The sequence below is a fragment of the Acinonyx jubatus genome, chromosome E4 (genome assembly GCF_027475565.1).
Source record: "Acinonyx jubatus isolate Ajub_Pintada_27869175 chromosome E4, VMU_Ajub_asm_v1.0, whole genome shotgun sequence".
In the NCBI taxonomy this organism is placed as follows: domain Eukaryota; kingdom Metazoa; phylum Chordata; class Mammalia; order Carnivora; family Felidae; genus Acinonyx; species Acinonyx jubatus.
The window spans coordinates 63109115-63124393 of NC_069395.1; the positions used below are offsets into that span (position 1 = coordinate 63109115).

General features: G+C 38.6%; 1 protein-coding gene across 5 annotated transcripts in view; it reads left to right on the top strand.

Moving 5' to 3' along the window:
* The window catches only part of CATSPERE (catsper channel auxiliary subunit epsilon), a 201771-nt gene that overhangs the window by 127686 nt on the left and 58806 nt on the right, over positions 1 to 15279 (top strand). For all 5 annotated transcript variants that reach the window (XM_053209823.1, XM_053209825.1, XM_053209826.1 and 2 more), the window contains one exon: positions 10585 to 11059. In XM_053209823.1, coding sequence (XP_053065798.1) covers positions 10585 to 11059 — 475 coding nt within the window. The remainder of the gene's footprint in view (positions 1 to 10584; positions 11060 to 15279) is intronic.

A 15279-nucleotide genomic window follows, 5' to 3' on the forward strand; every position in this document is an offset into this window, starting at 1 on the left:
TTTCTTTTTGACAATATAGTGAATAAAATATTTTAGACATTCTGACAGGTGTGAGGTGATGTCTCCTTGTAGTTTTGATTTGCATTTCCCTGATGATGAGTGATGTTGAGCATCTTTTCATGTGTCTGTTGGCCACTGGCATGTTTTCTTTGAAAAAATGTCTATTTATGTCTTCTGCCCATTTTTTTAAATTTTTTAAATTTTTATTTTTTAATTTACACCCAAGTTAGTTAGCATATAGTGTAACCATGATTTCAGAAGTAGATTCCTTAATGCCCCTTACCCATTTAGCCCATCCCCCCTCCCACACCCTCTCCAGCAACCCTCTGTTTGTTCTCCATATTTAAGAGTTTGTTTTGTCCCCCTCCCTGTTTTTATATTACTTTTGCTTCCCTTCTCTTCTGTTCATGTGTTTTGGATCTTAAAGTCTTAACATGAGTGAAGTCACATGATATTTGTCTTTCTCTGACTAATTCATTTAGCATAATACCCTCTAGTTCTATCCACGTAGTTGCAAATGGCAAGATTTCATTCTTTTTGATTGCCAAGTAATACTCCATTGTATGTATACACCACGTCTTCTTTATCCATTCATCCATCGATGGACATTTGGGCTCTTCCCATACTTTGGCTACTGTTGGTAGCGCTGCTATAAACATTGGGGTGTGTATTCCCCTTCAAAACAGCACATCTGTATCCCTTGGATAGATACCTAGTAGTGCAATTGCTGGGGCATACAGTAGTTCTATTTTTAATTTTTTGAGGAACCTCCATACTGTTTTCTACAGTGGCTGCACCAGCTTGCATTCCCACCAATAATGCAAAAGAGAGCCTCTTTCTCTGCAGCCTCACCAACATCTGTTGTTGCCTGAGTTGTTAATGTTAGCCATTCTGACAGGTGTGAGGTGGTATCTCATTGTGGTTTTGATTTGTATTTCCCTGATAATAACTGATGTTGAGCATTTTTTCATGTGGAGTTTGGCCATCTGGATGTCTTCTTTGGAGAAGTGTCTATTCATGTCTTTTGCCCATTTCTTCACTGGATTATTTGTTTTTTGGATGTTGAGTTTGATAAATTCTTTAGATATTTTGGATACTAACACTTTATCAGATATGTCATTTGCAAATATCCTCTCCCATTCCATAGGTTGTCTTTTAGTTTTACTTATTGTTTCCTTGGCTCTGCAGAGGTTTTTATTTTGATAAAGTCCCAATAGTTTATTTTTGCTTTTGTTTCTCTTGCCTTAAGAGACCTATCTAGTAAGAAGTTGCTATGCCAATGTGAAAGAGGTTACTGTCCGTGTTCTCCTCTAGGATTCTAATGGTTTCCTGTTTCACATTTAGGTCCTCATTTTAAATTTATTTTTGTGTGTGGTATAAGAAAGTGGTCCAGGTTCATTCTTCTGCATGTCACTGTCCAGTTTTCTCAACACCATTTGATGAAGAGACTGGGTTTTTTTGCATTGGATATTCTTTCCTGCTTTGTCAAAGATTAATAGTCCATATAGCTGTGGATTCATTTCTGGGTTTTCTATTCTGTTCCATTGATCTATGTCTATTTTGGGGCTTATACCATACTGTCTTGATTACTACAGCTTTGTAATATATTTTAAAGAAAGAACAAATTTTAAAAACTAATTAGAAAGTGTTTTGAGCTATGGGCACCTGGGTGACTCAGTTGGCTAAGCATCAGACTCTTGATTTCAGCACAGGTCATGATCTCAGGGTCCATGAGTTAGGGCCCTGTGTTGGGCTCCGCACTGACAGTGTAGAGCCTGCTTGGGATTCTCTCTCCCCCCTTCTCTCTCTCTATGCCCCTCCACTGCTCACGCTTTCTCTCTCTCAAAATAAATAAACACTTTTTAAACTGAAAGAAACAAACTGTTTTGAACTGAAAGAAGATGGAAACAGAATATGTCAAAATTGGTGGGATGCTACTGAAGAGATACTTAGAGGGAAATTTATAATATTAATCCTCTATGTTACAAAAGAAGAAATATCTCAAATCCATGATCTCTGCTTCCACTTTAAGAAACCAGAAATGATTTCAACCAAAAGTAAACAGAAGAAAGGAAATAAAAAAAAAAAAAAATCATTGGGTAAATTAATGGCATTAAGAAAAACAAAACAAAATAAAAACAGAAAACCTACAGAGAAAATCAACAAAACCAAAAAGCTGATTCATTGAGAAGATCCATAAAATTGGCAACTCTTTAGCCAGACTGAGGATAAAACAAAAAAGAGAAGACACAAATTGCCAATATTGAGACTGAAAGAAGTGGAATCCGTGCAAAGTCTGCTGCTGCTAAAAAGACAGTAAAACAGGGGCGCCTGGGTGGCTCAGTCGGTTGGGCGGCGGACATCGGCTCAGGTCATGATCTCGCGGTCCGTGAGTTCGAGCCACGCATCAGGCTCTGTGCTGACAGCTCAGAGCCTGGAGCCTATTTCCAATTCTGTGTCTCCCTCTCTCTGACCCTCCCCTGTTCATGCTCTGTCTCTGTCTGTCTCAAAAATAAATAAATGTTAAAAAAAAAAATTAAAAAAAAAAGACAGTAAAACAATGTTACAAATAACTGTAAATACAAAGTTAAAAAGAATCTAAAACACATTCAAAACCATAAAATGGACAAGTTACTTGAAAGACACAAACTACCAAAGCCTCCTTAAGAAGAAACAGATGACAGGGGTGCCTGGGTGGCTCAGTTGGGTAAGCGTCCAACTTTGGCTCAGGTCATGATCTCGCAGTTCGTGAGTTTGAGCCCCACGTTGGGCTCTGTGCTGTCAGCTCAGAGCCTGGAGCCTGCTTCAGATTGTGTCTCCCTCTCTATCTCTGCCCCTCCCCCATTCATGCTCTGTCTCTCTTTTAAGAATAAACATTAGGGGCGCCTGGGTGGCGCAGTCGTTAAGCGTCCGACTTCAGCCAGGTCACGATCTCGCGGTCCGTGAGTTCGAGCCCCGCGTCAGGCTCTGGGCTGATGGCTCGGAGCCTGGAGCCTGTTTCTGATTCTGTGTCTCCCTCTCTCTCTGCCCCTCCCCTGTTCATGCTCTGTCTCTCTCTGTCCCAAATAAATAAATAAACGTTGAAAAAAAAAATAAAAAAAATTTAAAAAAAGAATAAACATTAAAAAAAACTAAAGAAGAAACAGATGACATGAATACTCTTACATCAATCAAAGAAATTGAATTTGTTATTTAAAAACCTTCCCACAAAGAAACCTCCAGGCCAAGAGGATTTCATCAGTGTCCTGCTATATATTTTAAAAATAAATGATGCCAGTTCTAAACTTCAGAAAATTGAAGAGGGAGTAATACTTTTCAATTGATTCCATGGAGCAGCTTGTCTGATACTACAACCAAGAATAACATATTAGAAAAATATAAAACTACATAGCAATATCTCACATAAACAAAATTTTAAACTTCTAGGCAAAATTTTAGCAAACTAGATCCAACAATATATAGAAAGGAAAATATATCATGCACAGGTAGGGTTTTAGTTCAGGAATGAAAGAGTGGTTTACATTAGAAAATCAATCAACACGATTTACCATATTAGAAAACAACAAAAGAAAAACCATATGATCATTTCAATAGACACAGAAAAGCACTTGACAACATCCAATATATACAATTGATTTTAACAATCAGCAAAATAGGAATAAGAAGGAATTTCTTCAACTTAACACAGGACACTCATATAAAATGAATGGCTAACATTGCACATGATGGTAAAAGACTAGCCCACTTAGATTTAATGCAGTTATTGCTGTGGTTGGGTTTAAGTCTACCATTTTGGTATCTATTTTCTATTAACACTATATATTCTTTATTTCTTTTTTTTTTTTCTTGCCTTCCTTGCTTAAAATAAGGAACAAGGCAAGAATGTGTGCTCCTATTACTTTTATTCAACATTGTGCTGGCCATTCTAGTAGGTACAATGAGTCAAGAAACAAAGGCATGTACATTGGAAAGGAAGAGTGAAACTGTCTTTATTACCAAACAGCATCATTAGATGTAGAAAAGGTTACAGAATATACAAGAAACCCATCAGGGCTAATAAATATGTTTACTAAGATTGCAGTTTACAAGATCAATATAAAAACTCAATTTTATTTCCATATGAAATATACAATTTAATTTTGCATAGGAAATATACAAGCATAAAAATGAACAATAATAAATCGAAACTTTAAGAAATACTATTTATAGTACATTATAAAATATTAAGTGCTTAGGGATGATTCTGACAAAAGATGTGCAAGTGTATACACACTTAAAGACTACAAAACACAAATAACCGTATGATTTCACTCATGTGCAATTTAAGAAACAAAACGAACAAGCAAAGGGAAGAGAAGGAGAGGCAGACCAAGAAACAGACTCTTAACTATAGAGAACAAACTTATGGTCGCCAGAAGAGAGGTGGGTGGAGGAGTGATGGAAATAGGTGATGGGGATTAAGGAGTGATGAGCACTGGGTGATATACGGAAGTGTTGAATCACTATATTGTACACCTGAAACTAATATTACACTGTGTGTTAACTCACTGGAATTTAAAAGCTTAAAAAAAATGATACCACCACACACACTACACATATAACACGCACACACACACACACACACACACACACATACATTACAAAATATTACTGGCGAAATAAAAGACTTAAGTGGAGAGATCTGTTCATGGGTGAGAAGACTCTGTTAAGGTGTCAATGCTTGAGAAATTCAGCACACATCAGTTAAAATCCCAGTAGGCTTCTAATAGAAATTGAGAAGCTGATTCTAAAAGTCATATGGAAATTCAAGAGAGAACCAAAAAAATTTCCAGATTTCCAAGAACAAATGCCATTAAAAATGTACAAGATCTTGGTTGAGACGAAAATAAAATATTATCAAAAATATTAATAAAGATCCGAATACATAGCTATATCATGTTCATGGATTAGAATACAGAATATTTTAAGCTTTTCAATTCTTCCCGGATTTATCTATCGATTTGATGCTGTTCCAGTCAAACTCCCCATGTTACTTTGTGGAGCTCAGTACACTGATTCTAAAATACATATCAAAGAGTAAAGAGCTGAGAGTTGGAATGGTTGGGTAGCAAAGTATTTCTTCTATCATACATCAAAATTTATTACAAGGCTATAGTAATTAAAACATAAAATATTTATGGCAGTTTTTTTTTTCATTTCGTTCCACATCTCACCAACATTGGGTGTGTCCAATCTTTTATTATCTAAACTCTTCTAGAGGGTATGCACTAGCTTTCTTATGTTTCATGCTTATATGGTGCATTATTTTTATCCTTTTACAATCAATCTGTCTGTGACTTCATACTTCTTATAAACTGCAATCTTGCTTCTTCTCCAATGTGACAATATATGCTTTAAAATTATAGTATTCAGGGGCACCTGGATGGCTCAGTTGGTTAAACGTCTGACTTCGGCTCAGGTCATGATCTCGTGAGTTCACGAGTTCACGAGTTCGAGCTCCATGTAAGGCTCTATTCTGACCACTCAAAGCCTGGAGCCTGCTTCAGATTCTGTATCTCCCTTTCTCTCTGCCCCTCCCCTGTTTGCGCTCTCTCTCTCTCTCTCTCTCTCTCTCTGTCTCTCTCTCTCTCAAAAATAAATAAACATTAAAAAAATATTTTAAAAATTATAGTATTCAGTCCACCTAGATTTAACATAACTACTGCTATGGTTGGAGTTAAGTCTACCATCTTGGTATTTGTTTTCTAGTAACCCCACATGTTCTTTGTTCCTTTGTTTCTCTCTTCTTGTCCTCTGAAGGAATCATGTTTTTTTCAGTATCTCTGTTTTCAACTGTGTTCATTTTTTTTTTATTCAAGATCTTCTTTTTAGTGATTGCACTTGGCTGTACAACAATCTTTTTGTTAAGGCTATTTATTTGTTTTAAGAGAGAGTGTATGCACGTGCACATGCATGAGTGGGGAAGGGGCAGAGAGAGAGGGAAAGAGAGAGAATCCCAAGCAGGCTTCCTGCTGTCAGTGCAGAGCCCAATGCAGTGCTCAGTGTCATGAACTGTGGGATTATGACCTGAGCCAAAACCAAGAATCTGATGCACAACAGACTGAGCCACCCAGGTGCCCCATAATAATCATCTTTAATTTATCAGAGTCTAATTTCAAGTAGTATATACTTAACAGTGTAAGAAACTTATGACTGTATGGTTCCATTTATATCCCTCCCACCCTTTATATTCTTATCTCATATTTTACTTCTAAATATGCTATAAATTTCAAAATATATTGTTACTATTTTTCCTTTAAAAAGGTCAGTTGTCAGGGGGCCTGGGTGGCTCAGTCAGTTAAGCGGCTGACTGATTTCGGCTCAGGTCATGATCTCATGGTTTGTGAGTTCGAGCCCCACCTTGGGCTCTGTGCTGACAGCACAGGGATTCTCTCTCTCCCTCTCTCTCTGCCCCTACCCTACTTTGTGTGCTCTCTCTCTCTCTCTCAAAAAAAAAAAAAAAAAAAAAAGTAAATAAATGAATTAATAGTCAATTGTCATAAAGATATATAGATATAAACTGATGGCAAAATAAGTCTTTATATAGATATATTCTCCCAGGCATGCTTCATTTCTGTTTGCATATCCAGAGTTCCTCCTGAATCTATTTCCCTTCTGCCTGAGGAATATCTTTGAATTTTCCTATACAACAAGTTCTCTCAGCATTTGTCTGTATAAAGGTGTCTTTATTTTTTGGCCTTCATTTTTGAAGGGCATTTTTCACTGAATACAGAATTATAGGATGACAGCTGGGTTTTGTTGTTTTTAAAGCAATTTATGATGGCATCGTTCCATTATCTTATGGCCTCTATCATTTTGGGGAAGAAGTCAGCCATCATTCATGCCATTGTTCTCACATATACAATGTGTCTTTTTATCTGCCGCTGCTTTTAGAATTTGCACGTTATCTTTGGTCTTCAGCATTTTTATTATGTATTATTCATTAGTAGTTAGGTGTGATTTCCTTTCCTGTTTGTGGTTCAACTGAGTCTCTTGGGTTTCTGGGATTATGTCAGTCATTAATTTGGGGATGTTCTTGGACATTATCTCTTCAAATATTTCTTCTGCACCATTCTGTTTTTCCTCTCCTTCTAGGCGTTTAGAAATGCATATATGACACCATTTAATATTGTCCCACAGACCTCAGTCTGTTCATTTTGTGTTTACTCTACTTCTTTCTTTGTATTTCAGTCTGTATATTCACCTGTCTTCAAGCTCACAGCCCCTCAGCTTTTCCCACTTTACTCTTGAATGCGTCTAATAATTTTTTTATTCCTGATGTCATATTTTTTTTATTTCTAACATTTTCACTTTGTTCTTTTTTATCATTTACATATCTCAGCTGAAATTCCCCATCTCTGTACTCACGTTGCCCATCTTTTCCAGTAGGTCCTTCAGCATTTTTATCAGTTATTACCTCTTTAGCCATACTTGGGCTCTTAGCACTGACAAGATTCCAGGGATCTCTTCATACTTTACAACTGGCCCACCACCTTTCCAAACTCGAGGACAGCTGTCTCTGCTTTATAGTCTAGCTGCCAGCTTTTTGATCGCTAAGGAATTCTCTTTCCTCATCTGCCCTGGGACTTTCAGGCATTGAGAGACCTCTCTCTCTCTCTCTCTTTCTCTTTCTCTTTCTCTTTCTCTCTCTCTCTCTCTCTCTCTCTCTCTCTCTCTCTCTCTCTCTCTCTCATGCTTCCCTGTCCCCAGTTGTGGCAGGGAGGCTGCCTTACACTTTGTAAAGGCCAAGCATGTCTCAGAGGGAGAGTCTCTCAACCCCCGTATCCCACTCCCAGCCTATGGTAGCTGAGAATCCAGAGTACAGATGGATTTCTCTCAACTTTGCTGCCTTGCAACCTGCCCCCTCCCTGTCTTCAGAGGATTACTGCTTTATTTTTGAGAGAGTCCCTGAATGCCTCAAGGGGATCTCTCAGCTCCCTGGCCTTGTCCCAAAACCTTTGGCTTACTACACCTATGCACTAGGTGAAGATCTATGGGAAAGTTTGTGGGTGGGTAAAAACTCATTCCATGGCTGAGGCTCCTTGGAATTCCCATATGTCATATTTATGATGGATTCCTCTTCCCATCCCTCTGCCAAGAATGAGCATAACCTTGGGTCTTTTCTATGAGAGGCTCATCACTTTGTTTCTAATATGTTTACTCTTGGAAGATCATCTCACACTCATTTAAGCAACACAAGCTCTAGACTTTTTTTTTAAGTTTTTATTTTTTTTATTTAAAAAAAATTTTTTTAAGTTTAAATACAAATTAATTAGCATATAGTGTAATAATAATTTCAGGAATAAAATTTAGTGATTCATCACTTACATGTAACAACCCAGTGCTCATCCCAACAAGTGCCCTCCTTAATGCCCATCACCCATTTAGCCCTTCCTCCCACCCAAACCCTGTCAGCAACCCTCAGTTTTTTCTCTGTATTTAAGAGTCTCTTATGGTTTGTCTCCCTCTTTGTTTTTATATTAATTTTGCTTCACTTCCCTTCTGTTAATCTGTTTTGGATCTTAAATTCCACATATGAGTGAAATCATAGATTTGTCTTTCTCTTACTGACTTATTTCACTTAGCACAATACCCTCCAGTTCCATCTACGTAGTTGCAAATGGCAAGATTTCATTCTTTTTGATTGCCGAGTAATACTCCATTATATATATATACCACGTCTTCCTTATCCATTCATCCATCAATGGACATTTGGGCTCTTTCCATACTTTGGCTATTGTTGATAGTGCTGCTATAAACATTGAAGGGTGCATGTGTCCCTTCAAATCAGCATACATGTATCCTTTGGATAAATACCTAATAGTGCAATTGCTGGGTCATAGGGTAGTTCTATTTTTAAGTTTTTGAGGAACCTCCATACTGTTTTCCAGAGTGGCTGCACCAGTTTGCATTCCTACCAGCAGTGCAAAAGTTGTCCTCTTTCTCTGCATCCTCGCCAACATCTGTTGTTGCCTGTGTTGTTAATGTTAGCCATTCTGGCAGGTGTGAGGTGGTATCTCATTGTGGTTTTGATTTGTATTTCCCCAATGATGGATGATGTTGAGGATTTTTTCATGTGTCTGTCAGCCATCTGGATGTCTTCTTTGGAGAAGCGTCTATTCGTGTCTTTTGCCCATTTCTTCACTGGATTGTTTGTTTTTTTGGGTGTTGAGTTTGATAAGTTCTTTATAGATTTTGAATACTAACCCTTTATCTGATGTGTCATTTACAAATTTCTTTTCCCATTCCTTCGGTTGCCTTTTAGTTTTGCTGATTGTTTCCTTCGCTGTGCGGAAACTTTATATCTTGATGAGGTCCCTATAGTTCATTTTTGCTTTTGTTTTCCTTACCTCTGGAGAAATGTCAAGTAAGAAGTTGCTGCAGCTGAGGTCAAAGGGGTTGTTGCTTGTTTTCTCCTCGAGGCTTTTGATGGCTTCCTGTCTTATGTTTAGGTCTTTCATCCATTTTGAGTTTATGGATTTGAGTGTATGGTGTAAGAAAGTGGTCCAGGTTCATTCTTCTGCATGTCGCTGTCCAGTTTTCCCAGCACCGCTTGCTGAAGAGACTGTCTTTTTTCCATTGGATATTCTTTCCTGCTTTGTCAAAGATTAGTTGGCCATACGTTTGTGGGTCCATTTCTGGGTTCTCTAATTCTGTTCCATTGTGTCTGTTCTTGTGCCGGTACCATACTGTCTTGATGATGACAGCTTTGTAGCACTGTTTATAGTCTTGAATTGTGATGCCTCCAGCTTTGCTTTTCTTTTTCAAGATTGCTTTGGCTATTCAGAGTTTTTTCTGGTTCCATACAGAAACCAGATTGTATGTTCTAGCTCTGTGAAGAATGCTGGTGTTATTTTGATAGGAGTTGCATTGAATGTGTAGATTGCTTGGGTAGTGTCGACATTTTATCACTATGTGCCCAAGAGACTCCTTTTGACAGTCATGAAAATAGAAGTTACATATTAAGTAAAAATCTCTAAGAATTAGAAACAATTGGGAAGAAGAGACAGGGGAGAAGAGGGATCTTGGCTTGCTAAATGAAATTAGGCCCACTGAATTTCAGACACAACAGTCTCTCTAACAGCCTGTGTTCATAAAAGGGTAGTATTGATCCAAAGTTTTAAGTTCTCTCTTCTCTTGATCTCATATCCAAGGAAGCTATAATTCCAAAAATAACTTCATGTTTGAAGTATCTTTATATCTTGACCATAGTGAACATCAAAAAGGCACTCCTGGCCAGAGTGGATAAATACATAAGAAAAGAGAAGGCTGATATTCTCTGGGGATTTAAAAGGGAATTAAAATTAATTAGTCTATAGATAAAGAATAAAATTACTGAAATAACTTATATTTATGAATATATATAATATGACATATTTCCATGTCATGTATTTCAATGCCTGGAGTATTATTCAGAAATACACTAAGAGTCAAACCTTAATAGTTACTACATTTTATTTTTAAATATAGCAAATTAGAAGACAGGAATTGTAAGGACCATCCCTAAAACAAAAGATCTTTAAGTTATTTTCCATTTTGTTACAGAGTAAAATAAGAAGTATCTTCGCAGTCTGGACCAAAAGTGAACTTTATCTTGGATATCCTCTTCTTAAATTTATGAAAATAATGACTACTGAAAAACTGAAAAGCCTTCTAAATATATCACCAACCGATACACTAACTATACACAATGTTGAGTATCCAGGACACCCTTTGGAGATTGCCTTGTTATTAAGTTACTGCTCTGCATGCACAGTCAACAAAAAGATTTATGTGGTAATATATAATGAAGATACAGAGCAGTGGATGAACCAAGACTTTGCATTAGATGTCCCTAGTGACACTTTTGTAAATGCACATTTTCTATATTCAGCACTTCCAGAATTAGTACTATGGGACAAACATAGGGTCTACTATTGCTATCACAATTTCACCGAGACTGGAGTTATCCAAACACCTACAGAGTTTGGAAACTTATCAAGGTTGTCACAGAACAGCACCATTCATATTATTTTCATCGGTAAGCCATTCTCAGTCTGCAAAAATTTATTCTAGATTTTCTAGTAGATACCTTCCTTACGAAGATGTAACAATTATAAATGCACTAATATATGGGTATATGGGTAGAGAAAGGGGTACTTTTTACCGCCTAAAAACGGATATGTTTTAAGCTCCACTAAGGTCAGTTATGATCTCACATAGCAAAATGGCCAACTCCAGTCCTGGGGTTTTTTTTCCCATTAGATTCATTTCGGTCAATCAGCACATACATATGCATTTTAGTGTTGGAAGTGATATGGTGTTGTATTCATTTCCTAGGACTCCTTAGGGCTACCACTCACTGGGTGGCTTCAAACAACAGGAATTTATTGTCTCAATTTTGGAGGCTAGAAGTCCACATTAAGGGTGTCAGCAAAGCCATGAATTCCCTCTGAATGCCATGAATTCAGAATCCCTCTGAAACCCAAAGGGGGATCTTTCATTGCTTCTTCCCAGCCTTTGGTGGCTTTCTGGTAAACCTGGCCGTCCCTTGGCTTGCAGCTGCATCATCCCAACCTCTGCCTTCATCACGATGTCGCATTCTCCCTGTGTCGTCCCACGCCAACTTGTTGTAAGGACGCCAGGGCCCACCCTGCTCCAGGAGCACCTCATCTTAACTGATTGCCTCTGTAATGACCCTATTTCCAAATAAGGTCACATTCTGAAGGAGTACTGGGAATTAGAACATCAACATATCTTTTCTGAGGGGACACAATTCAAGCTATGGCACATTTTGTAGAGTTAAGTGGACCTGTATTCACATCCATGAGCAAGTCACTGAACCTTTCCAAGCTTCAGTATTCTAATCTAGAATGTAGGGCAGCTGTGTCAACTGGATAAGAGATTGTATGTAAAATGCTTAAAATAAAACTGGGTGCATGGTAAACCTTCAGCTAATAGTAGTTATTCTTGATCTTGTTATTCCTGAGGTAGCATACTAAACATTATAGGCAATGCCGAGAAATAGGAAGTGCAGTCCTCAAAAAGCCTAGTTAGGAGGTAACCCCAAACATGGAATTTAAAGGAAATGTCGCTGTCATTCATAATCAGTCTTTCTTGACCTCTATCACCCTTCAACTCCCAACCATTTGATTTTTATGTTCCCTTTTACAACAAAACTCTAAAAAATATTGCCTAGTTTCACTTTTTCCTCTTTCCTCCCTTTCTCTTGAAGGCACTCTAATCAAATATTCCGTGGAAACTGCTCTTGTTAAGGTTCTCGATGACCTCCACTGTGCCACCCAGTGGCCAATTTTCAGCCATCTTCCATGACCTGGCAGCAGCATTGGAAGCCACTTAGCAGGGCCTTATTCTTGAAATACTTTTTCTTTTTGAAGTTTATTTTTTACTTTTTATTGAAATTCTAATTGGTTAACATACAGTGCAACAATGGTTTCAGGATAGAATTCAGTGATTCATCACTACATCCAACACCCAGTGCTCATCATAACAAGTGCCCTCCTTAATGCCCATCACCCATCTAGCCCATCCCCCACCCACCTCCCTCCATCAATCCTATTTGTTCTCTATCGTTAAGAATCACTTTTTACCTCTTTTTACCCCTTTCAACATGTCCATGTTTTGTTTCTTAGCTTCCACATATGAGTGAAATCATATGGTGCTTGTCTTTGACTTATTTTGCTTAGCGTAATATACCCTATCTCCATCCATGTCATTGCAAATGGCAAGATTTCACTCTTTTTGATGGCTGAGTATTATTCGTTTGTGTATATATACACCACATCTTCTTTATCCATTCACTAGTTAATGGACATTGGGTCTCCCTCCATAGTTTGCCTATTGTTGATAATACTGCTATAAACACTGGGGTACATGGACCCCTTTGAATCTGCGTTTTTGTATCCTTGGGGTAAACACCTAGTAGTGCAATTGCTGGATCATAGGGTAGTTCTGGTATTAGCTTTTTGAGAAACCAGAGTGGCTGCACCAGTTTGCATTCCCACCAACAGCACAAGAGTTGTCCCCTTCAAAATGCTTTTTTTCACCTGACTTTTGGGCTATCGCTTTTTTACTCTTCCTACTACCTCACTAGCTACTCCTCCTCAGCCTCTTTTCCATCTTCATCTTCCTGATTCCCAAATGGAGAGGCACCTCAGGGTTTGGTTTTCAGGAATCTTCTGAGTTCTGTTTACATTTGCTCTGCCCTCTGGCCATAAGCCCTAGCCTCAACTCCAGGCCTTATTCCCAGCTGCCTTCAGCATACCTTCACTCGGATGCCTAGTAGGCATCTTAGATTTGACATCCAAGAACGGATCCCTGAGTTTCTCACTCCTGTCTCAACCTGCTCCTTGCCTAGTCCTTTCCTGTCAAGTAAATATCACCTCTTCCCGTCTTCCCAGGCACAAACCTTGACCTCATCCTCGAATCTTTCCCTTTGACATCCCACAACTAATCCACGGGCAGCTCCTGGTGGCTCTATCTAAAAAGTCTATCTAAAATCGAACCCCTTTCCACCATCCTCACTCCAGTCCAAGCCGGTGTCCTCTCCAGCCCATACATGTAAGAGCCTTTCATGTGCTCTCCCTGCCTCCACCAAATTACAGTCCACTGGGAAGCTAGCGTGAGCCTTTCAAAACATGCAAAATCACATTACTCCTCAGCTTAAAACCCTCATTTGGCTTCCTGTATCACTCAGGATAAAATCCAAAACTGTTACCATGGCCCGAAAAGCAGTATGTGGTTTGGCCCCAGACTCTGATGTCATCTATCACTTGACCCTTTGTTCACTGTTACCTAGCTGCAGACTGGCCTCTTTGCTGTTCCCCGGTTACCTACTGTTTCATATGCCAAAAGCGTTGTTCGCATTGATGTCTACATGACTCTTAACATTGGATTCAGGTTTAAGTCCAAATGCCAACTGTTTGGGGAGCTCTTCCCTAACCCTGACCTAACTCCCATGCTGTGTCCCTTACACTTCTTCATTTTGTTCACAGCACTTCTCATCTAACAAATTACACGTGTACCTATTCATTAACTGAATCTTCCAACAAAAAACAAGCTTTGTGTGACTTTGTTATATTTGCTGCTTTACCCACAGTGTCTAATATACTATAGAATAGGTACTTTTTTGAATAAATGGATGAACATGTCTTCATTGAACACGCACTATTTGCGAGATGCTCTTCTGGGAGTTGGAGATAGCATGGAAATTGGACACAATCCCCACCCTTTCAGCACTTACAAAATTGCAGAGGATAAAGACAAGTAAACCTACAAACAATACAACATGGCTAATGCTATAACAGAGCCAATATTGGGCGCTACAGAATCACATAAATCGAGTACCTTACTCAAGTCTGGGGGCGGGAGTGGGGAGATACAGAAGGCTTCCTTGGAGAAGTGATGTCTAAGCTGAGGCTTGGGAAATGGGTAATGGGAAACGGGAAATGGGTAGACGTTAGGTAAGCAGTGAAGACAATGAAGACAGTGTACCCAACCACCCAGAGACAGAGACAACAGGTTACAACCCAGGATTCGAAAGACAATACACTGCTGAAACAGAGTTCTCCAGAGAAAAAAAGAAGTCTCCCCTGGAGAAATGAAGTTCAGGTTATGAAAGTCCTCACAAGCCATGTGAGAAAATAGGACCTTCTCCTGCAGCCTGTATAGGGAGTTCTAAAGAGTTTTCAGCAGGAGAGAAGCAGAATATTTGTGTTTTTAAAAGACCGCTGGCCACCATGATAAGGAGATACGGTTAGAATAGTAAATTGGGGATAGATTTTATTTTTTACTTTTTTTATAGAAAATATTTTTTTAATGTTACATTTGTCCCAACACAGCATTCCACTAACATATCTGTATGGGTATGTGCATTTTACACAAGTGTATAAAAATGTATATGTACATTTTTTAATTTAAATTTTGGTTAGGGGGCGCCTGGGTGGCTCAGTAGATTAAGCATCTGGCTTCAGCTCAGGTCATGATCTCACCTTTTGTGAGTTCAAGCCCCGCATTGGGCTCTTTGCTGACAGCTCTGCTTCAGATTCTGGGACTCCCTCTTTCTCTGTCCTCCCCCGCTCATGCTCTGTCTCTCTCTGTCTCTCTCTCTGTCTCTCTCTCTGTCTCTCTCTCTCTCTCTCTCAAAAATAAATAAACATTAAAAAAATTTTTTAATTTAAATTTTAGTTAGTTAACATACAGTGTTATATTAGTTTCAGGAGTAGAATTCAGTGATTCATC